Below are 17,931 nucleotides of genomic sequence, written 5' to 3'. Positions count from 1 at the left end.
CCATTGCCACTTCTATTTTAGGGCATAATGTAAGACATCAATCACTGTTGGTTTTCGTCTAATTTTTCACTTTTTATTTTACCTATTTTTAGTACGCTTCTTTCCATGCATGATACTTTGGATTTATTTTTGTGGTGTGTGGCAACCGTATGTGAGAGTAGGTAAGATTCTTTAGGTTCAGTTTCTAGTTCCTTACTTGTTTTAGTGAATAAGACAATATCGTCCGCAAATTTGAGGTCTGTAAATCGATCCTGGTTAACTCTCATCCCGCCTGACTGCCAGTAGAGGATTTCCTTTTCGATAGTTCTGCTGAGTCGTGTACTCACTAACCCAAACCGATATGTATGGAAGTAAAACTAGCTCACGTTTTGCCACAAGCCCCTGGTATTGAGACTTGGACTTAAAAACCTATGCTAATTAATGACTTCGAGCGGGTGATCATTTAAAACTCCGTTATATTTGTGATTTAGGAATAAATAATAATATACCGCGCTAACGTGACAGTTGTTCTTGTGCCTACAGAATATGTCATATTATAATGTGTATTAAATGTCTAATGTCAATGTATGAAATTAGACAATCAAAACATAACCCACAAACTACAAAGCTTAACTCTAAAAAACAAAATTATTATGTACCAAATACCAATCGAGCTAAATTTTATAACAGTCTAATGCTACGTAAATAGTATTTTGATATATACCACAATAAAATTTAACAAATTTTAATATTTTGTAACGTTCTGCAATCAAAAAGAGATGTATAAAACAATCAGAAGCCTGAAAATAATTTTGAGACATCAAAGTTTTGGGGATTTACATAAGCTCAATTTTAATAATGGTGTTGCCTTAAAATACCCTCGAAATACTTCTAATAAAACTTCACCTGGTATTGGCCGTAAATATCAACTAATAACGGAGAAAAATTCACCACTGATTGTACACACAGCAGATGAAATTAATTTAAATAGTCAATATCCTCTGCTAAGTGACGAATTTGATGGAATTAATTTAGAAAGTAAGTTTTAATTGTTTTGGTGTCAAAGAATATTTAATCTTTATAATTTAATTTAAAAAAAAAAATATTTCAGGGGGAAAGAATGGTGTTTTTGAAATTGAAGATTTAGTTGACCTATTGCATAGAGAAAACTCTAGAGATGTATTTGTTACTACTGTTCCCAAACATATAAATTATGTTAATTACATCTGCATTGTGACAGCTAGAAGTAAAAAACATATTCAGGCTTTAGCCGAATTTGTGAGAAAAGTATATAAGAGAAAATGTAGCAAATCTGACTATATACCACGCTTAGAAGGAAAGGATTCCGATCAGTGGATTGCTTTAGATTTAGGTACAATTATTTCTTTCTACTTTCCTTCCCATACATTTATTAAGTTAATATAATTTTTAATATTTCTTTACAGGTAATATTGCATTACACATATTTTCAGACAAAACTCGGAAAGTTTATGATTTGGAGACTTTATGGTCTGTAGGCCCTGAATATGATGAAGAAATACACAAAAAGAGTGATGTAGTTGATATACTAGAAAACTACAGTTCTTATTTAAAAGACCTAAAACCTTTAGCATAGTTAATATTGTTATTATTTACCAAGCTCTGCCTGCAATATAAATGACCTTCATCACAATCTAAAGAGTATAATATGAATGTTATTATAGAACTAACCTAAGAGATGACTGATAATACATATTTGTTTTTATATAAAGTTATTGTTTCAATTATTTAATTTATTTTTTTGAAAATAGCAAATTGCAGGGCAAAAATGTGTGCTAATATTATTACAGATAAATTCTTATTCATATCTTGTTTTAACAAATATTGTGTACAAAGTAGATACAGGCTGATAAAGTGCAAACATTTGCTATAATCTTAAGTTTTTAGTAAGCTTTGATAATAGTTTTAGCCAAATAAAGATCATGTTGAAAGTCTCATATAAAATGTTTATTCCTCTTAATAAGATACAATAATTATGGATTCTGAATTACATATGGAATAAAACTGTAGGTATTAATAATATAAATCAATTCCTATACTATATTGTACAGATAAAATATAGTTATTGCCAACATAAGTAACATAGTAACTGCTTAATGTCCCTTAATTATTAAGCGTACTTAATTGTATTAGATTATAAAATAATTTGGCATGATTCATACACATTCTACTTCCAATCTAAATGCAATATTAGAATATTTTTAAAAGAAGTGACTAATACATTTATACCACAATCACAAAACTTTAGTTCAGTCAAGACAAATTTCACATTCTAGACAATATCTTAAATATACTAAGCAAAATAGCTTTGGAAGCAATCTATCTTTAGTGCTTCTTAAAAATAATTAAAAGCAACTGGAAGCATATTAAAGAAAAAGAAAGAAGTTACTGTAGTTTATGGATATAATACAAAATATATTGGACCACAATTTACAAGTCTTTCATTCTAAGAATTAATATAATTAACATTTCATGACTCAAATATGAAGAGATCAGATCATTAATCCCTAACTATTGGCTGTCTCATTATAAAATAATATTTAAGAATTGAAGTCTAAAAGTACTTTACCAACTTGTCTTCTTTGATGATTGCTATAAATTAAAATAGCCAATCTCAAGATGTATAAAAGCATTAATGTTTTACACAATTTTGAATTATAAACTGGTGCAATATTAAAATATATACATTTTGAAAATCCAAAATAGTAAAATTTTTAACTTATGAAAGTATGGCAACGCTGCGCCTTACTCCAGCACCAGAATTGACATTGTCTAAACTTGACCATTTCTTTAAACCATTCTTAACTATTTCTGCCGAAATTTTGTCTTCCATTACTCTAGACATTGCTTCCAATTTTTGAGCTCTTTCTTTACTAAGAGGCTCACTAGGAAATGCCAAGTCATTGGCTTCAGCTAATGTTCGGAGGTCAAAATAATACTTTGCATATACGCTAGAAGGTACATTTATATTAAACTGAAGCATTTCTAAGAATTGCCTCTCTAACTCATTCATATCCTCCACTGTGATATCTTTTAGAATTTGGCAGTAATCAACATTCCAGACTGCTTGATCATCCCACACCTTACTAGCAAGTAGGATTGCTCCCAATACTATTCTTTTCCAGTTTGATGGAGCTATATCCAGCTCAGCACATATCAGCAATCTCTCTAAATAAACCAATGTAATAATAGCACATTCAGCTGTTAGTTGTGCAGCATTAAACAGAGTTCGTACAAATTTATAAATTTGTTTATGTTCAGGATTATACCTATCATAATCATCACTGACCCCATCCTTGCTTAAAGGATGCAACTTTTCATCAAATATATCTAACCTACGTTCAGATGTTCTGTTTTTTATATGGTAGTAGATAGCAAGAGCAACACATTTGACAGTATTTTTTAAGTTAGGCTGTGAAACAGTGCTATCATCTAAATAAATTGTAGAACAGGAACTGCTTTTTTTCATCTTATTTTCTGCAATTTGATGTTGGCTTCTTTTTCTTGTGATACCATTTTCAATAGAAGCTTTTGATCTCTCCATAAAAATAGTACCAGCAATAGGATCTTGAGAAGGATCAATATCACCATCATCTGGCTCCCTTTCACTGATATGCTGTATATTATTTGAACTAACTTCACCTTCTGGAAGATAATCCTCTAGTTTCACAATATCTTTGCGGATAGGTGATGGGCTACGATAACAACAGCAACTATTTTGGTTACCCATGTTAGTTACTTATGAAAAACTGCAGGTATGCCTATTAGAGTAATATTTTATGCATTATCATTCTGATAATGATACCAAACATCTAGAAACAAACAGTAACACTGTACTATGACATAAAAGGTGAATACTATCTGAAACAAAAGGTTTATGATAAATACGATTTGTTATATCACATAATTTGAATTTTAGTTCGTGTGTATAACAAAATATAAAATAATAAGTCTCACCTTAACATTGTGTAAAAATTAGATAAATCGATTAATTTTATTCAAGTTGTACATACCAAAATAGGTACATAAAAGTTATTAAATATATGTAAAAATAAAATGCAGCCCACACTCCGCAGATAACGTTAATTATTGTTTGGTTAATTGTCATTAATTAAAATGTCAAGTTTGATATGAAAGTAAATCAAAGAGGAAAGAAGTCTAAGAAGCAGGCTATGAAAATTGTAGTTAAAGAAATGTTGAGTAAAAAGTAGCACAAACATAATAATCGTGCTAACGTGCCTGTGATTCTTGTGGTACACACTCTGATAGGGTAGCGTTAACTGTCAGTGTCTATCGCGCGCCGCCACAAAAGCGTATTATATTCATAGGGTCATGCTGGTCGTATAATATAGGCACAGATAGTTAAAGAAGCCCATTTCTGTAGTTTCAATCTAGATAATATTCTATTGGAACAATTTTTTGTATACTCGATTCTGTGTATGTTATATTATAATAATATCAATTATCAACTAAAATAATTGTGTTGTTCATGATAATTTAAGTATTGTACACTACATATACTTCCAATTTCCGTAGAGAAAAGTACGTAATGAATTAATAAGTGTTGTGTATATACTACATAGCGTCAGAGTATTTTATTCTATGGTACATAGTCTAATTTTCATAAAGACAAAAATCAATATGGCCGCTCGCCGCTGTTTTGCAATTAGCGAATAGCTTTGAAGTTTTGTTCTGTATATAATCGGGCGTGGAGTCGTGTTTGTTTGGTTATTTGCTTACACTTTGCTGTAAGATTGTTTTAATATTCTGACTATTCTTGATCATATTCTGAAACGAATTATTTTAATAGAAGTATTTATCGTTTTAGACAATGCGTCGCAGAAGTGAAAAAGGGGCTGGCAAGAAAGCAAAGACCTCACCCGAGAAAAAAGAGAAAGATAAACCAGAAAAATTAAGGCGTACTAGAAGCAGGCGGAGAAAACAATCTTCTTCTTCTGATAATGAATCTGCAGAAGAAACAGTGCCAACGGAAATTTCTATTGTTTCTGAACCCTTACCGGAGATTATTCAAGCTGTTACGAAAGAGGAAAGTCCAGAACAGACACAAGAGCAAGTTTGGCATGTGAAGGCGGCAGATACTACTAGCGATAGCGGTGAAATTAAAAAATTAAAGATTTGTCTCACACGCCCTCCCTCTACGCCAGAACGTGTTGATAGATCCCCTCGCAGTAAAAGGAAGCATTCGCGAGCCACAAGCTCTAGTGATACCCCAAGTGTCGATGACGATGAAAAAAAGAAACCTAAATATCGAACGCGTAAATCTACCGCAGAAATGTTAGAATCTGCAGATAAAAATGTTGAAGGACAAGGAGATGAAATGGAAACAGAGTCTGAAGTTCAACCAACAAAATCCAGCTCTGAAATCAGTCAGAGTACTGAGGCTCAGGAATCCAAAGAATGCATACTTGATGAAACTCCCATGTCTACTACAAATGATGAAGTTAAAGAAGAAGTTGTTTCTAAAGACAATAATGAAGAAGGTATGAATGCAGGAATTGATGAAAAACAAGTTCAGGATCAAACATCTGATGCTGACACAACTGTTGCATCACCAAAACCAGATCAAGAGGAGGCAGTTATAAGTGAGACAAAAAGTCCAGAAGGAAAAAGAAGCCCTTCATTGGAACGATCCGAGGTTCTGGAATTGCATGCTGAAGAAATAAGGTGTGAATCTTCAGAATTAAAGGAACCTCAGGAAGATGACTCAAACAATCCGGGTATAATGCAAAAGGATGCAGAAACTTCCCAAAATTCTAGTAAGGTAAGTATAAATGAAGCTGAAAATGAGGTTTCAGAACAAAAAGAGTCTCCTTCTGAGGTTCTTACTTCTGATAGTAAAAATGATGTTGTAGAGAATAGCTATGAAGAAAAATTAGAATCCAGCAAGAAAGTGGAGATCAAAATTGACAATTCTGAGACAAATACAGTCTCTTCAAAAGAAGAAATAAAAATGGAGGTTGAAGCAGCAAAACCAACAGAAGATGTAACTAATGGACAATCTGCCCCACTTGTTATTAACAGAAAGAGGCGGTGGGGTTCTCGACCAGTAAAATTACAATCTCAAAAGTCTATAACAATTTCAACTGATGTTCTTAAAGAAATAATACCAGATGTCAAGCCTACTGAATTTGAGGAAGTCATTGAAGAGAGAAAACATAAAAGAATTGAAGTCACAGAAAAAATTGAAAGACCAGTGTTGCCAAAAATAATCATTGACAATACAGATAATGTTAATCACAAGAAAGACGTTGATGAAAAAGACAAGGAAAACGTAAGAAGTTGTGATACACAAATAGGTTCATCAAGAAAAATTTCAATTGTAAAAGAAAATGATAGTATTATTGCAAAGCCACCAAGTCCACCAAGACACCAACAATCAAATATTCTTTATATAACCAATCTGGTCAGACCTTTTACTTTACCACAATTGAAGAATTTATTGCAAAGGACAGGAAGAATTATTGAGAATGGCTTTTGGATTGATAAGATTAAATCAAAGTGCTTTGTTATTTATGAAAATGAAGAGTAAGTTTACCTTAATATTTAAATCATTTATGTAATAACTTTGCATCAGTTACATGTCACTTAAAATGTTATTTATTTATTTTCTTCTTTAAGTTAATATTAAGCAGAATATGATATTATTATTATTTAGTAGTTAGAAGTAGCACATACTCATGAGTGTGTATTGGTTAAAGAAAATAAATTGTAAATTCTTTTTAAAAGTCTTCAAGAGGACAGAAATATTGCCGTATGCCTTAAGATGTATTATAATGAGTATAATATAACTAGCTTTTTCCCACAACTTTGTACATGTGGTACAAAATATAGGCATAGCAAGTGTGAAATTGTAAAAGGCAGACATACTGTGACATTTAAAATATTTGTAGATTATTCATAAATAAGATTTTGCAGACAAGCTGTTGAAACAAGACATGCATTGCACGGAGTGACTTGGCCTGTATCTAATCCTAAGTCCTTGCAAGTGGACTTCTCAACACAAGAAGATTTTGATAAGGCTAAAGCAAATGAAGATAAGAATAATGCTCAGGCCTCTACCATTCCTGGAACTGTTGAAGATTGGCTTCGGGAGCAAGACATGAAAAGAGAAAAGGGTGAAACAGTAAGTTATTTACTTAATTAAGATCAGATATAAAATTCTAGGATACACAGAAAGTATTATTAAGCATGAAGGTTAACTAACCTACAGGTTGTCTACTTTAGTAAGTCATAAATACAAACAATAAATATATAACCTACTTGTCATTTAAGGAAGATGAATGACGAACCAGATACAATCTGCGGACATATAATATAGCCGAATAGGGTTGTAGTGCCATGGGATTATTTTTGACTAAGTCACATATCTAAACTTACATATTAGGGTTATCATTGATTGTTTTACTCAGTACTAATTTTTTTTATAGGACAGACCATGGGAGAGGAAGGCAGCTATGCGGGAGTGGGACTTAGGGAAGAACGAAAAGATTAAAGAGAAAGAAAAACACCCCAGAGAAGAGAGACCAATAGATAAACGGAGACATCGGTCACCTGAAAGAAGCCCTGAACCAGGTAAGATGACATTTTGATTGTTTTTGTTCCTGGTGGCTACTTATGGCTTTGCCCATATAAAATCAGTATACATTGCATATTCTACTATAGTACCTTCGTTCTACTATTGTGAATGGTGGTACAATTTAATAAAATGCTTTGAGGCTTTGAGTTACCAAACTTAAGTGTTGTTACAAAATAAGGTTATAGATTTTATCATAGACAGTAGTAGATCTCTGTACCGAATTTCATTACAGTCTGTTTATGCATTTTCTCTGGATTTGCACAGTGAATGTCCTGAATTGGACTTACTTTCATTTTTTGTATATGTATAGTTATTGCGGTGATTAATTTGTATGTCATATCAAAAACTTATCTTGTTTGAGGTCTTATAGCTTCTCAAAACAAGATTTAAGTTTGATTGATGTTAGAATATGGTAACAAACAATATTACTAAATTTGAATTGAATATTAGACCATAGAGCCAACAAGGCAAATTTTGATGAATTTTAGTATTTTGTTGATTAGGCCAAGTAATTTAGTATATAATTTTTATTTACTTTAGTAATATATCAAATAAATATAAAGATCTTGAAATTGTCCTCAAACAGCGCGGAAATTTAAAAAGAAGGAAGAAGAAGCGCCTGCAAAACTTTTAGATGACTTGTTCAGAAAAACTAAGACCACTCCTTGCATATATTGGCTTCCACTCTCTGCTGAAACGGTAACTATATTTAATTTAATACAGTACAGCAGCAGTGTTGGCCTAGTGGCTTCAGCGTGTTGACTGTGCACCTATGGACTTCCTGTCTAAATGCGGATTTAACATTCGCTCGAACGGTGAAGAAAACATCGTGAGGAAACTTTGTCTTAGACCCAAAAAGTCGAAGGCGTGTGTCAGGCAGGAGGCTGATCACTTGCCTATTAGATTGACAAATGATAGTGAAACAGATACTGAAATTTGAGTCCTAGACCTAAAAAGGTTGTAGTGGCACTGATTTTTTTTACAGTGCATTGATAATTTATTTTTACTCTTTAAAGTCTTCTCTCATTGTAACTATGATTTATTAAACATGAATAATTAAGTAATGTTAAAAATAGTTAAATGTGTAAAAAAAAACTTTACTATAAAATTTGTATGTTTTAGTTTGTGTCTAGATTTCATTATTTCTCTGTTAATTTGGTTTCCACATTTGTTATAGATTACTTAGTCAGATAAACCGTAAAAAGTGTTTTGTAGCGCATATATATTTAAAATTAATAAAATAAGTATCAAAATATCCATACGATAACTTATTAAACTTTTGTTTAGAAAGGGTTTTAGCAACGTTACTTCGATCTTTGTGACTTTAAATGAGTACATTTATTTCTAGGAATCCAGGCAGGTAAAGTAATAATTTATAATATTTCAGATCGCAATAAAAGAGGAGCAGCGACGGCAGCACATGGCTGAATACGAGCGACGAATGCACGAATCTCGGCGTCCGCCTCGCAGACATTAAGCATGGTCCGTCTGTACAGACATACACACATGTAAACACACACACACACACACATACATGCATCTGCATACCTTGATACAGTAACCACACATATAACCCGACACATTTTCTTACAATATTGCTTTAACATTTATTTTCAGGTTAATAAGTTTTTATTAATAGAAGAATTTAGATTAGGTTGACACGTGAAGACGCAAGAGAATGATGATTTAATTTAACGAAATGTTATAGAAAGGCTCGCTTGGAGGAAATCTTAAGGCGCCAATCGGAGGCTGCGGAAGATGCATCATGTGCTTTTATTCTGCAGCTCTTGGATTTAAAGCAGATTGTTTAATACGTCGACGATATTAAACAAACGTTATGAAACAAAACAGCTGTTGCATGTTTTGTACTCATACAAAGCTATGGAGCGAGTTGTGACGGCAATAATAAATTTTCTGCGTGGTCACCAATGCAAGGCTTACTTGAATCTGGTTAAAACAGCAAAAATGAAATATCAAGAATTTTTGGATGAATCGACGGAATCGAGATAGATGTAGAAGGAATAAGTCTGGAGTGGAACAATTAGAACAGTTTTAACTTTTTTGTAGGGAGAAGATTTATTTGTATGAAATGTGTAACATTATACGAGTAATTGTTCAATAAATGTTTCCTGTGAGAATGTTTGTTTTATTTATTTAAAAATGTATTGCAAAAATCGCAATCAGAATATATTTTGAAATTTCTTACAAAGTATTTTACGAAGCAATATTTCTTCACACGTGTATTTGTTTAATAAGCGTCATGACAAAGCTGTTTTATATTAAGATCAAAACCTGAATTTAATTGAACACACGCTAACAGTTGCCAATATGGGCCATACTTCACCGAGATGCTATGGCGACGTCTGGCGTGACTGAGTCGCCAATGCATTCAGTTCTGTCTCGACAGTCAGAAATTGACGTGGAAATGACTGCGTTGCTATTATATTATTACCAGCGTAACGTCGCCAGGTATCCAGCGTCACCAGTCGCCGCATGCAGAGCGATCGACTCTGCCTACGCTGGTACTCGGTGACCTCGCCAGTCGGTGGCCCAGTAAGTTATCCGGCATACATCTCAATACGAACTAGTTGGCGACGTCGCTGGCCCCGTCGCCATGGCATCTCGGTGAGGTATGGCCCTAAAACTAATAGAATGCTAGGTTCTCTTCATCTTTTACAAGCGTTCAAAGTACAGTAACTCTTTACTTGTCCGTAGTATTTTAAAATATGTTACTGTTATCTGGTCACCATATTTTAAAATGCACAATTGTCATTGAATCAGTTCAAAAACGTTTCCTTAGAAACCTTAGCAATCGTATACACTTGCGTGGTCTATTGCAAACGTACGAGGCTCGTTTGGACAATTTCAAGTTAGAAACTCTAAAACTCCGACGTGACTTGATAGACCTAGTTTTTTTTATATAACTTATTTATATGTATATGTTACGTGGATTATCATGCCCTTAATGAGGTTTCAGTTATTTTGAGGTTGCTTGTTTAATTTTTTCCCTTGCTAGGATGCTTATGTTCTAAAATAAATGATGTGTATGTGTGTAAAATTTGTGGTGTCCTATTTTTAATTTTATTTCTTGTATAGACGTTGTTTTAGAACTTTAAATAAATACAAAAGTGGCTTAGACGGTTTTCTTTACATTTAAATATTATCTCGTAATTGTTAAAGTTTTTCAATACTGCAAGGCATTCCTCTGGCCTATATAAATACAGTCAAAATAATTTTCGACATCGCTTAGGTTAGGCTTACAACCTACCGGTTATATTGACCAAAATCAAAGGTCCCGGGGGCTCAAAGTATTAGGTATTTAATAACAACGTCATCGGCTGTTACTACTATCGGGTTTTACGACCAAATATGAGTAGTCCCTTCGATGTTGTTATAACAGATTTTGACTGTATATAGCTATAGCCTCGAAATACAATTTTATTGGTGTAGGTAGAAAAGTTAAAAATGCATCTCCACACAATGTAACAGGCATGACAAAAATTAACATTTTTGTATCCATAAAATATATCTAATCGTCATTCTTTGAGACAAGGTTTTATTATATGGCTACTATAATTTATTTTAAAGATACTGCTTATCCGATAAGAAAATATTACTGATAGTTAAGCAGTCCTGTTGACGATAGAAAGCCGTCAACAAGTGCATCACAATGGTATGTATGACCTAAATATTAATAAACACACAAAGCGCAGGCTCATTTTTATACAATAGAAAATTAATAGTCGACGAAATTGTTCTATTATGCAATAGTTTTGGAACGATGACATTACAATTCACAGATTTGAAATTATACTGAATAACGAAGGCTCTTTGTCGAACCTAAGCCCAGGGTTACTCTAAGTCCCGGCACGAAAGTTTGCACGATTCGATGTAGACCTGTTAAAATCTTGCTAACAACCAAGCTACGTGCTGATTTTAACAAAATATATTTATTTGATAGACTGGCACGTTGTATATATGGGTGGCGTTGCTGGGACTTGCAGCAGCGCAAAACCCGTTCACGCTTGAGGACTTTGTCTCTGGCTCTTTCTCCCAACGAGGATTCACTGGAAGATGGATATCAGGTAAGCTATTTGATCAAAAAAAATCTATTGCTATTTAACAATAATTCGAAAACATCAGTGGTGAGCTAGATGAAATCCTTATTAAAAATGTGTGTAATGATACTCCGTAGATACGGAATTCACATTTACCGTGCCAGGAGAGTCCGGTATTTATCTCTTTGACGTACCAACGCTGCAACGCCGAGTACTCGTTCCTGGAGAACTTATGGTAAGCTTAATTAGAAGTTTTACCATATATTTCTAGTTATTTGTTTTATGTGTGTACGAAACTGGGTTTTATACTTCGATTTCAGAGGCTCCATTAATATTTTGTTGTTCAAATATTTTTCAGGGTTTTTTAAACACCAATAATCCAATATTATCAGCGGATAGAAATTACATTCTGGCACCAAGTGAAGTTGAATCTGTAAGTGTCATTTTAATTTTACAGTATTTTATAAGAAAGACAAGTTTGTGGCTGATAATTTCAAAATGAAAACTTTATCCATTTAACCGTCAGTATATAATTCTTGATTTTTTAATTTGTATTCTATGATATATATAAATTTATGGGAATTGTAAATGTTTTGCTCAAACCAAAATTTGAAATAGTTATCATGATTAATTCAGCGTTGTATAACACAAGCACAAATACATATTTTTATATAAATAAATATTGAGCTGAAAAAGATTCGTGGTTTTACAAAATAACTGTTATCACTTATCAATGATTATATTTTACAATAAATTTGTGATAATGATACTCTATTTAGATAATATAAATATGCTTAATAAAACAAATGTATAATTAAAATGATAACCATTTTAAGAATGGCTGGAAGGCATTCGTGGGCAAAAAATGTTTCCCATAAATACAACGGATTAGATATTGTATAAACTCTTTATTACTCTGCTGATTTGTATCTATACCATTATTCGTATATCTGTAACTTGAACGTTGAGAGCAGTTGCCTTCTTCGATAAATATAATACACAAAAATATGTTTACAAAATTCTCCTTCTAGCATTAAACTATTAGTAAAGAGTTGTAAAAGAATATAATTCAATAAGAGTTTTTTGGTCTGTATCTATTAGATGATTATTGTTTTACAGGTTTATCGTTATTCAACAACAGCCAAGTATACTCTCTACAATATCGAAACACGGTAAGCAACATGCTAAAAGTTACCTGTTAAACATATATTAATAAAAAACCTACTTATTGATCGGAATCGGAAGAAAGTTTCATACATAATAAATATAATAAAAATGTGTTTATTAATTTAAAGTACATATGCATGCATTACAATGTGTAAGATTTGGGAACCCTTTTAAGTAAAAAATACTTGTTTCAGGGTTTCCAGCTCTCTCATAACAAACTTAATTATACATTCCGTAAAATATATTTATATAAAATTTAATTACATCTGTTATTTTATTATTTTAGTTTTGTTTGTAAAAGGAAGCATTCGCGAGCCACAAGCTCTAGTGATACCCCAAGTGTCGATGACGATGAAAAAAAGAAACCTAAATATCGAACGCGTAAATCTACCGCAGAAATGTTAGAATCTGCAGATAAAAATGTTGAAGGACAAGGAGATGAAATGGAAACAGAGTCTGAAGTTCAACCAACAAAATCCAGCTCTGAAATCAGTCAGAGTACTGAGGCTCAGGAATCCAAAGAATGCATACTTGATGAAACTCCCATGTCTACTACAAATGATGAAGTTAAAGAAGAAGTTGTTTCTAAAGACAATAATGAAGAAGGTATGAATGCAGGAATTGATGAAAAACAAGTTCAGGATCAAACATCTGATGCTGACACAACTGTTGCATCACCAAAACCAGATCAAGAGGAGGCAGTTATAAGTGAGACAAAAAGTCCAGAAGGAAAAAGAAGCCCTTCATTGGAACGATCCGAGGTTCTGGAATTGCATGCTGAAGAAATAAGGTGTGAATCTTCAGAATTAAAGGAACCTCAGGAAGATGACTCAAACAATCCGGGTATAATGCAAAAGGATGCAGAAACTTCCCAAAATTCTAGTAAGGTAAGTATAAATGAAGCTGAAAATGAGGTTTCAGAACAAAAAGAGTCTCCTTCTGAGGTTCTTACTTCTGATAGTAAAAATGATGTTGTAGAGAATAGCTATGAAGAAAAATTAGAATCCAGCAAGAAAGTGGAGATCAAAATTGACAATTCTGAGACAAATACAGTCTCTTCAAAAGAAGAAATAAAAATGGAGGTTGAAGCAGCAAAACCAACAGAAGATGTAACTAATGGACAATCTGCCCCACTTGTTATTAACAGAAAGAGGCGGTGGGGTTCTCGACCAGTAAAATTACAATCTCAAAAGTCTATAACAATTTCAACTGATGTTCTTAAAGAAATAATACCAGATGTCAAGCCTACTGAATTTGAGGAAGTCATTGAAGAGAGAAAACATAAAAGAATTGAAGTCACAGAAAAAATTGAAAGACCAGTGTTGCCAAAAATAATCATTGACAATACAGATAATGTTAATCACAAGAAAGACGTTGATGAAAAAGACAAGGAAAACGTAAGAAGTTGTGATACACAAATAGGTTCATCAAGAAAAATTTCAATTGTAAAAGAAAATGATAGTATTATTGCAAAGCCACCAAGTCCACCAAGACACCAACAATCAAATATTCTTTATATAACCAATCTGGTCAGACCTTTTACTTTACCACAATTGAAGAATTTATTGCAAAGGACAGGAAGAATTATTGAGAATGGCTTTTGGATTGATAAGATTAAATCAAAGTGCTTTGTTATTTATGAAAATGAAGAGTAAGTTTACCTTAATATTTAAATCATTTATGTAATAACTTTGCATCAGTTACATGTCACTTAAAATGTTATTTATTTATTTTCTTCTTTAAGTTAATATTAAGCAGAATATGATATTATTATTATTTAGTAGTTAGAAGTAGCACATACTCATGAGTGTGTATTGGTTAAAGAAAATAAATTGTAAATTCTTTTTAAAAGTCTTCAAGAGGACAGAAATATTGCCGTATGCCTTAAGATGTATTATAATGAGTATAATATAACTAGCTTTTTCCCACAACTTTGTACATGTGGTACAAAATATAGGCATAGCAAGTGTGAAATTGTAAAAGGCAGACATACTGTGACATTTAAAATATTTGTAGATTATTCATAAATAAGATTTTGCAGACAAGCTGTTGAAACAAGACATGCATTGCACGGAGTGACTTGGCCTGTATCTAATCCTAAGTCCTTGCAAGTGGACTTCTCAACACAAGAAGATTTTGATAAGGCTAAAGCAAATGAAGATAAGAATAATGCTCAGGCCTCTACCATTCCTGGAACTGTTGAAGATTGGCTTCGGGAGCAAGACATGAAAAGAGAAAAGGGTGAAACAGTAAGTTATTTACTTAATTAAGATCAGATATAAAATTCTAGGATACACAGAAAGTATTATTAAGCATGAAGGTTAACTAACCTACAGGTTGTCTACTTTAGTAAGTCATAAATACAAACAATAAATATATAACCTACTTGTCATTTAAGGAAGATGAATGACGAACCAGATACAATCTGCGGACATATAATATAGCCGAATAGGGTTGTAGTGCCATGGGATTATTTTTGACTAAGTCACATATCTAAACTTACATATTAGGGTTATCATTGATTGTTTTACTCAGTACTAATTTTTTTTATAGGACAGACCATGGGAGAGGAAGGCAGCTATGCGGGAGTGGGACTTAGGGAAGAACGAAAAGATTAAAGAGAAAGAAAAACACCCCAGAGAAGAGAGACCAATAGATAAACGGAGACATCGGTCACCTGAAAGAAGCCCTGAACCAGGTAAGATGACATTTTGATTGTTTTTGTTCCTGGTGGCTACTTATGGCTTTGCCCATATAAAATCAGTATACATTGCATATTCTACTATAGTACCTTCGTTCTACTATTGTGAATGGTGGTACAATTTAATAAAATGCTTTGAGGCTTTGAGTTACCAAACTTAAGTGTTGTTACAAAATAAGGTTATAGATTTTATCATAGACAGTAGTAGATCTCTGTACCGAATTTCATTACAGTCTGTTTATGCATTTTCTCTGGATTTGCACAGTGAATGTCCTGAATTGGACTTACTTTCATTTTTTGTATATGTATAGTTATTGCGGTGATTAATTTGTATGTCATATCAAAAACTTATCTTGTTTGAGGTCTTATAGCTTCTCAAAACAAGATTTAAGTTTGATTGATGTTAGAATATGGTAACAAACAATATTACTAAATTTGAATTGAATATTAGACCATAGAGCCAACAAGGCAAATTTTGATGAATTTTAGTATTTTGTTGATTAGGCCAAGTAATTTAGTATATAATTTTTATTTACTTTAGTAATATATCAAATAAATATAAAGATCTTGAAATTGTCCTCAAACAGCGCGGAAATTTAAAAAGAAGGAAGAAGAAGCGCCTGCAAAACTTTTAGATGACTTGTTCAGAAAAACTAAGACCACTCCTTGCATATATTGGCTTCCACTCTCTGCTGAAACGGTAACTATATTTAATTTAATACAGTACAGCAGCAGTGTTGGCCTAGTGGCTTCAGCGTGTTGACTGTGCACCTATGGACTTCCTGTCTAAATGCGGATTTAACATTCGCTCGAACGGTGAAGAAAACATCGTGAGGAAACTTTGTCTTAGACCCAAAAAGTCGAAGGCGTGTGTCAGGCAGGAGGCTGATCACTTGCCTATTAGATTGACAAATGATAGTGAAACAGATACTGAAATTTGAGTCCTAGACCTAAAAAGGTTGTAGTGGCACTGATTTTTTTTACAGTGCATTGATAATTTATTTTTACTCTTTAAAGTCTTCTCTCATTGTAACTATGATTTATTAAACATGAATAATTAAGTAATGTTAAAAATAGTTAAATGTGTAAAAAAAAACTTTACTATAAAATTTGTATGTTTTAGTTTGTGTCTAGATTTCATTATTTCTCTGTTAATTTGGTTTCCACATTTGTTATAGATTACTTAGTCAGATAAACCGTAAAAAGTGTTTTGTAGCGCATATATATTTAAAATTAATAAAATAAGTATCAAAATATCCATACGATAACTTATTAAACTTTTGTTTAGAAAGGGTTTTAGCAACGTTACTTCGATCTTTGTGACTTTAAATGAGTACATTTATTTCTAGGAATCCAGGCAGGTAAAGTAATAATTTATAATATTTCAGATCGCAATAAAAGAGGAGCAGCGACGGCAGCACATGGCTGAATACGAGCGACGAATGCACGAATCTCGGCGTCCGCCTCGCAGACATTAAGCATGGTCCGTCTGTACAGACATACACACATGTAAACACACACACACACACACATACATGCATCTGCATACCTTGATACAGTAACCACACATATAACCCGACACATTTTCTTACAATATTGCTTTAACATTTATTTTCAGGTTAATAAGTTTTTATTAATAGAAGAATTTAGATTAGGTTGACACGTGAAGACGCAAGAGAATGATGATTTAATTTAACGAAATGTTATAGAAAGGCTCGCTTGGAGGAAATCTTAAGGCGCCAATCGGAGGCTGCGGAAGATGCATCATGTGCTTTTATTCTGCAGCTCTTGGATTTAAAGCAGATTGTTTAATACGTCGACGATATTAAACAAACGTTATGAAACAAAACAGCTGTTGCATGTTTTGTACTCATACAAAGCTATGGAGCGAGTTGTGACGGCAATAATAAATTTTCTGCGTGGTCACCAATGCAAGGCTTACTTGAATCTGGTTAAAACAGCAAAAATGAAATATCAAGAATTTTTGGATGAATCGACGGAATCGAGATAGATGTAGAAGGAATAAGTCTGGAGTGGAACAATTAGAACAGTTTTAACTTTTTTGTAGGGAGAAGATTTATTTGTATGAAATGTGTAACATTATACGAGTAATTGTTCAATAAATGTTTCCTGTGAGAATGTTTGTTTTATTTATTTAAAAATGTATTGCAAAAATCGCAATCAGAATATATTTTGAAATTTCTTACAAAGTATTTTACGAAGCAATATTTCTTCACACGTGTATTTGTTTAATAAGCGTCATGACAAAGCTGTTTTATATTAAGATCAAAACCTGAATTTAATTGAACACACGCTAACAGTTGCCAATATGGGCCATACTTCACCGAGATGCTATGGCGACGTCTGGCGTGACTGAGTCGCCAATGCAT

At 32.8% G+C, this 17,931-nt stretch overlaps 4 protein-coding genes and 1 long non-coding RNA gene across 7 annotated transcripts; 4 read left to right on the top strand and 1 right to left on the bottom strand.

The window, feature by feature from the left end:
• The first annotated feature begins 588 nt into the window (after positions 1-588).
• On the top strand, positions 589-1,596 carry LOC123711067. The gene is made up of 3 exons (XM_045663471.1): positions 589-1,017; positions 1,091-1,351; positions 1,425-1,596. Exons 1-3 carry the CDS (start codon positions 759-761, stop codon positions 1,592-1,594), a joined length of 690 nt encoding a protein of 229 aa, XP_045519427.1. The 5' UTR covers positions 589-758; the 3' UTR covers positions 1,595-1,596.
• On the bottom strand, positions 1,528-4,302 carry LOC123711066 (cyclin-Y-like protein 1). Of its 2 annotated transcripts, none has more exons than XM_045663469.1 (2): positions 3,976-4,302; positions 1,528-3,879 (listed from the first exon to the last, which is right to left on the bottom strand). In XM_045663469.1, exon 2 carries the CDS (start codon positions 3,746-3,748, stop codon positions 2,738-2,740), a length of 1,011 nt encoding a protein of 336 aa, XP_045519425.1. In that variant the 5' UTR covers positions 3,749-3,879; positions 3,976-4,302; the 3' UTR covers positions 1,528-2,737. The 2 variants fall into 2 exon arrangements, with proteins under 2 accessions (XP_045519425.1, XP_045519426.1); XM_045663470.1 differs by having other exon boundaries at positions 1,528-3,875.
• Positions 4,303-4,627: 325 nt separating this feature from the next.
• LOC123711316 (apoptotic chromatin condensation inducer in the nucleus-like) lies at positions 4,628-9,753 on the top strand. Of its 2 annotated transcripts, XM_045663836.1 has the most exons (7): positions 4,628-4,766; positions 4,847-6,564; positions 6,955-7,162; positions 7,467-7,611; positions 8,202-8,314; positions 9,003-9,097; positions 9,324-9,753. In XM_045663836.1, the coding sequence occupies exons 2-6, from the start codon at positions 4,850-4,852 to the stop codon at positions 9,090-9,092; spliced, it is 2,271 nt and encodes a 756-aa protein (XP_045519792.1). In that variant the 5' UTR covers positions 4,628-4,766; positions 4,847-4,849; the 3' UTR covers positions 9,093-9,097; positions 9,324-9,753. The 2 variants fall into 2 exon arrangements, with proteins under 2 accessions (XP_045519792.1, XP_045519791.1); XM_045663835.1 differs by having other exon boundaries at positions 9,003-9,753.
• A 1,478-nt stretch (positions 9,754-11,231) lies between these two features.
• On the top strand, positions 11,232-12,861 carry LOC123711319. The gene is made up of 5 exons (XR_006753938.1): positions 11,232-11,288; positions 11,577-11,700; positions 11,811-11,908; positions 12,032-12,106; positions 12,793-12,861. It is a non-coding gene; the product is annotated as an uncharacterized LOC123711319 (long non-coding RNA).
• Positions 12,862-13,591: 730 nt separating this feature from the next.
• Positions 13,592-17,680, top strand: LOC123711318 (apoptotic chromatin condensation inducer in the nucleus-like). Its single transcript, XM_045663838.1, has 6 exons — positions 13,592-13,727; positions 13,819-14,491; positions 14,882-15,089; positions 15,394-15,538; positions 16,129-16,241; positions 16,930-17,680. Exons 2-6 carry the CDS (start codon positions 13,917-13,919, stop codon positions 17,017-17,019), a joined length of 1,131 nt encoding a protein of 376 aa, XP_045519794.1. The 5' UTR covers positions 13,592-13,727; positions 13,819-13,916; the 3' UTR covers positions 17,020-17,680.
• Positions 17,681-17,931: the final 251 nt, after the last annotated feature.

This window comes from Pieris brassicae, chromosome 6 (genome assembly GCF_905147105.1).
Source record: "Pieris brassicae chromosome 6, ilPieBrab1.1, whole genome shotgun sequence".
Lineage (NCBI taxonomy): Eukaryota > Metazoa > Arthropoda > Insecta > Lepidoptera > Pieridae > Pieris > Pieris brassicae.
This window is presented reverse-complemented; position numbering and strand designations above follow the sequence as displayed.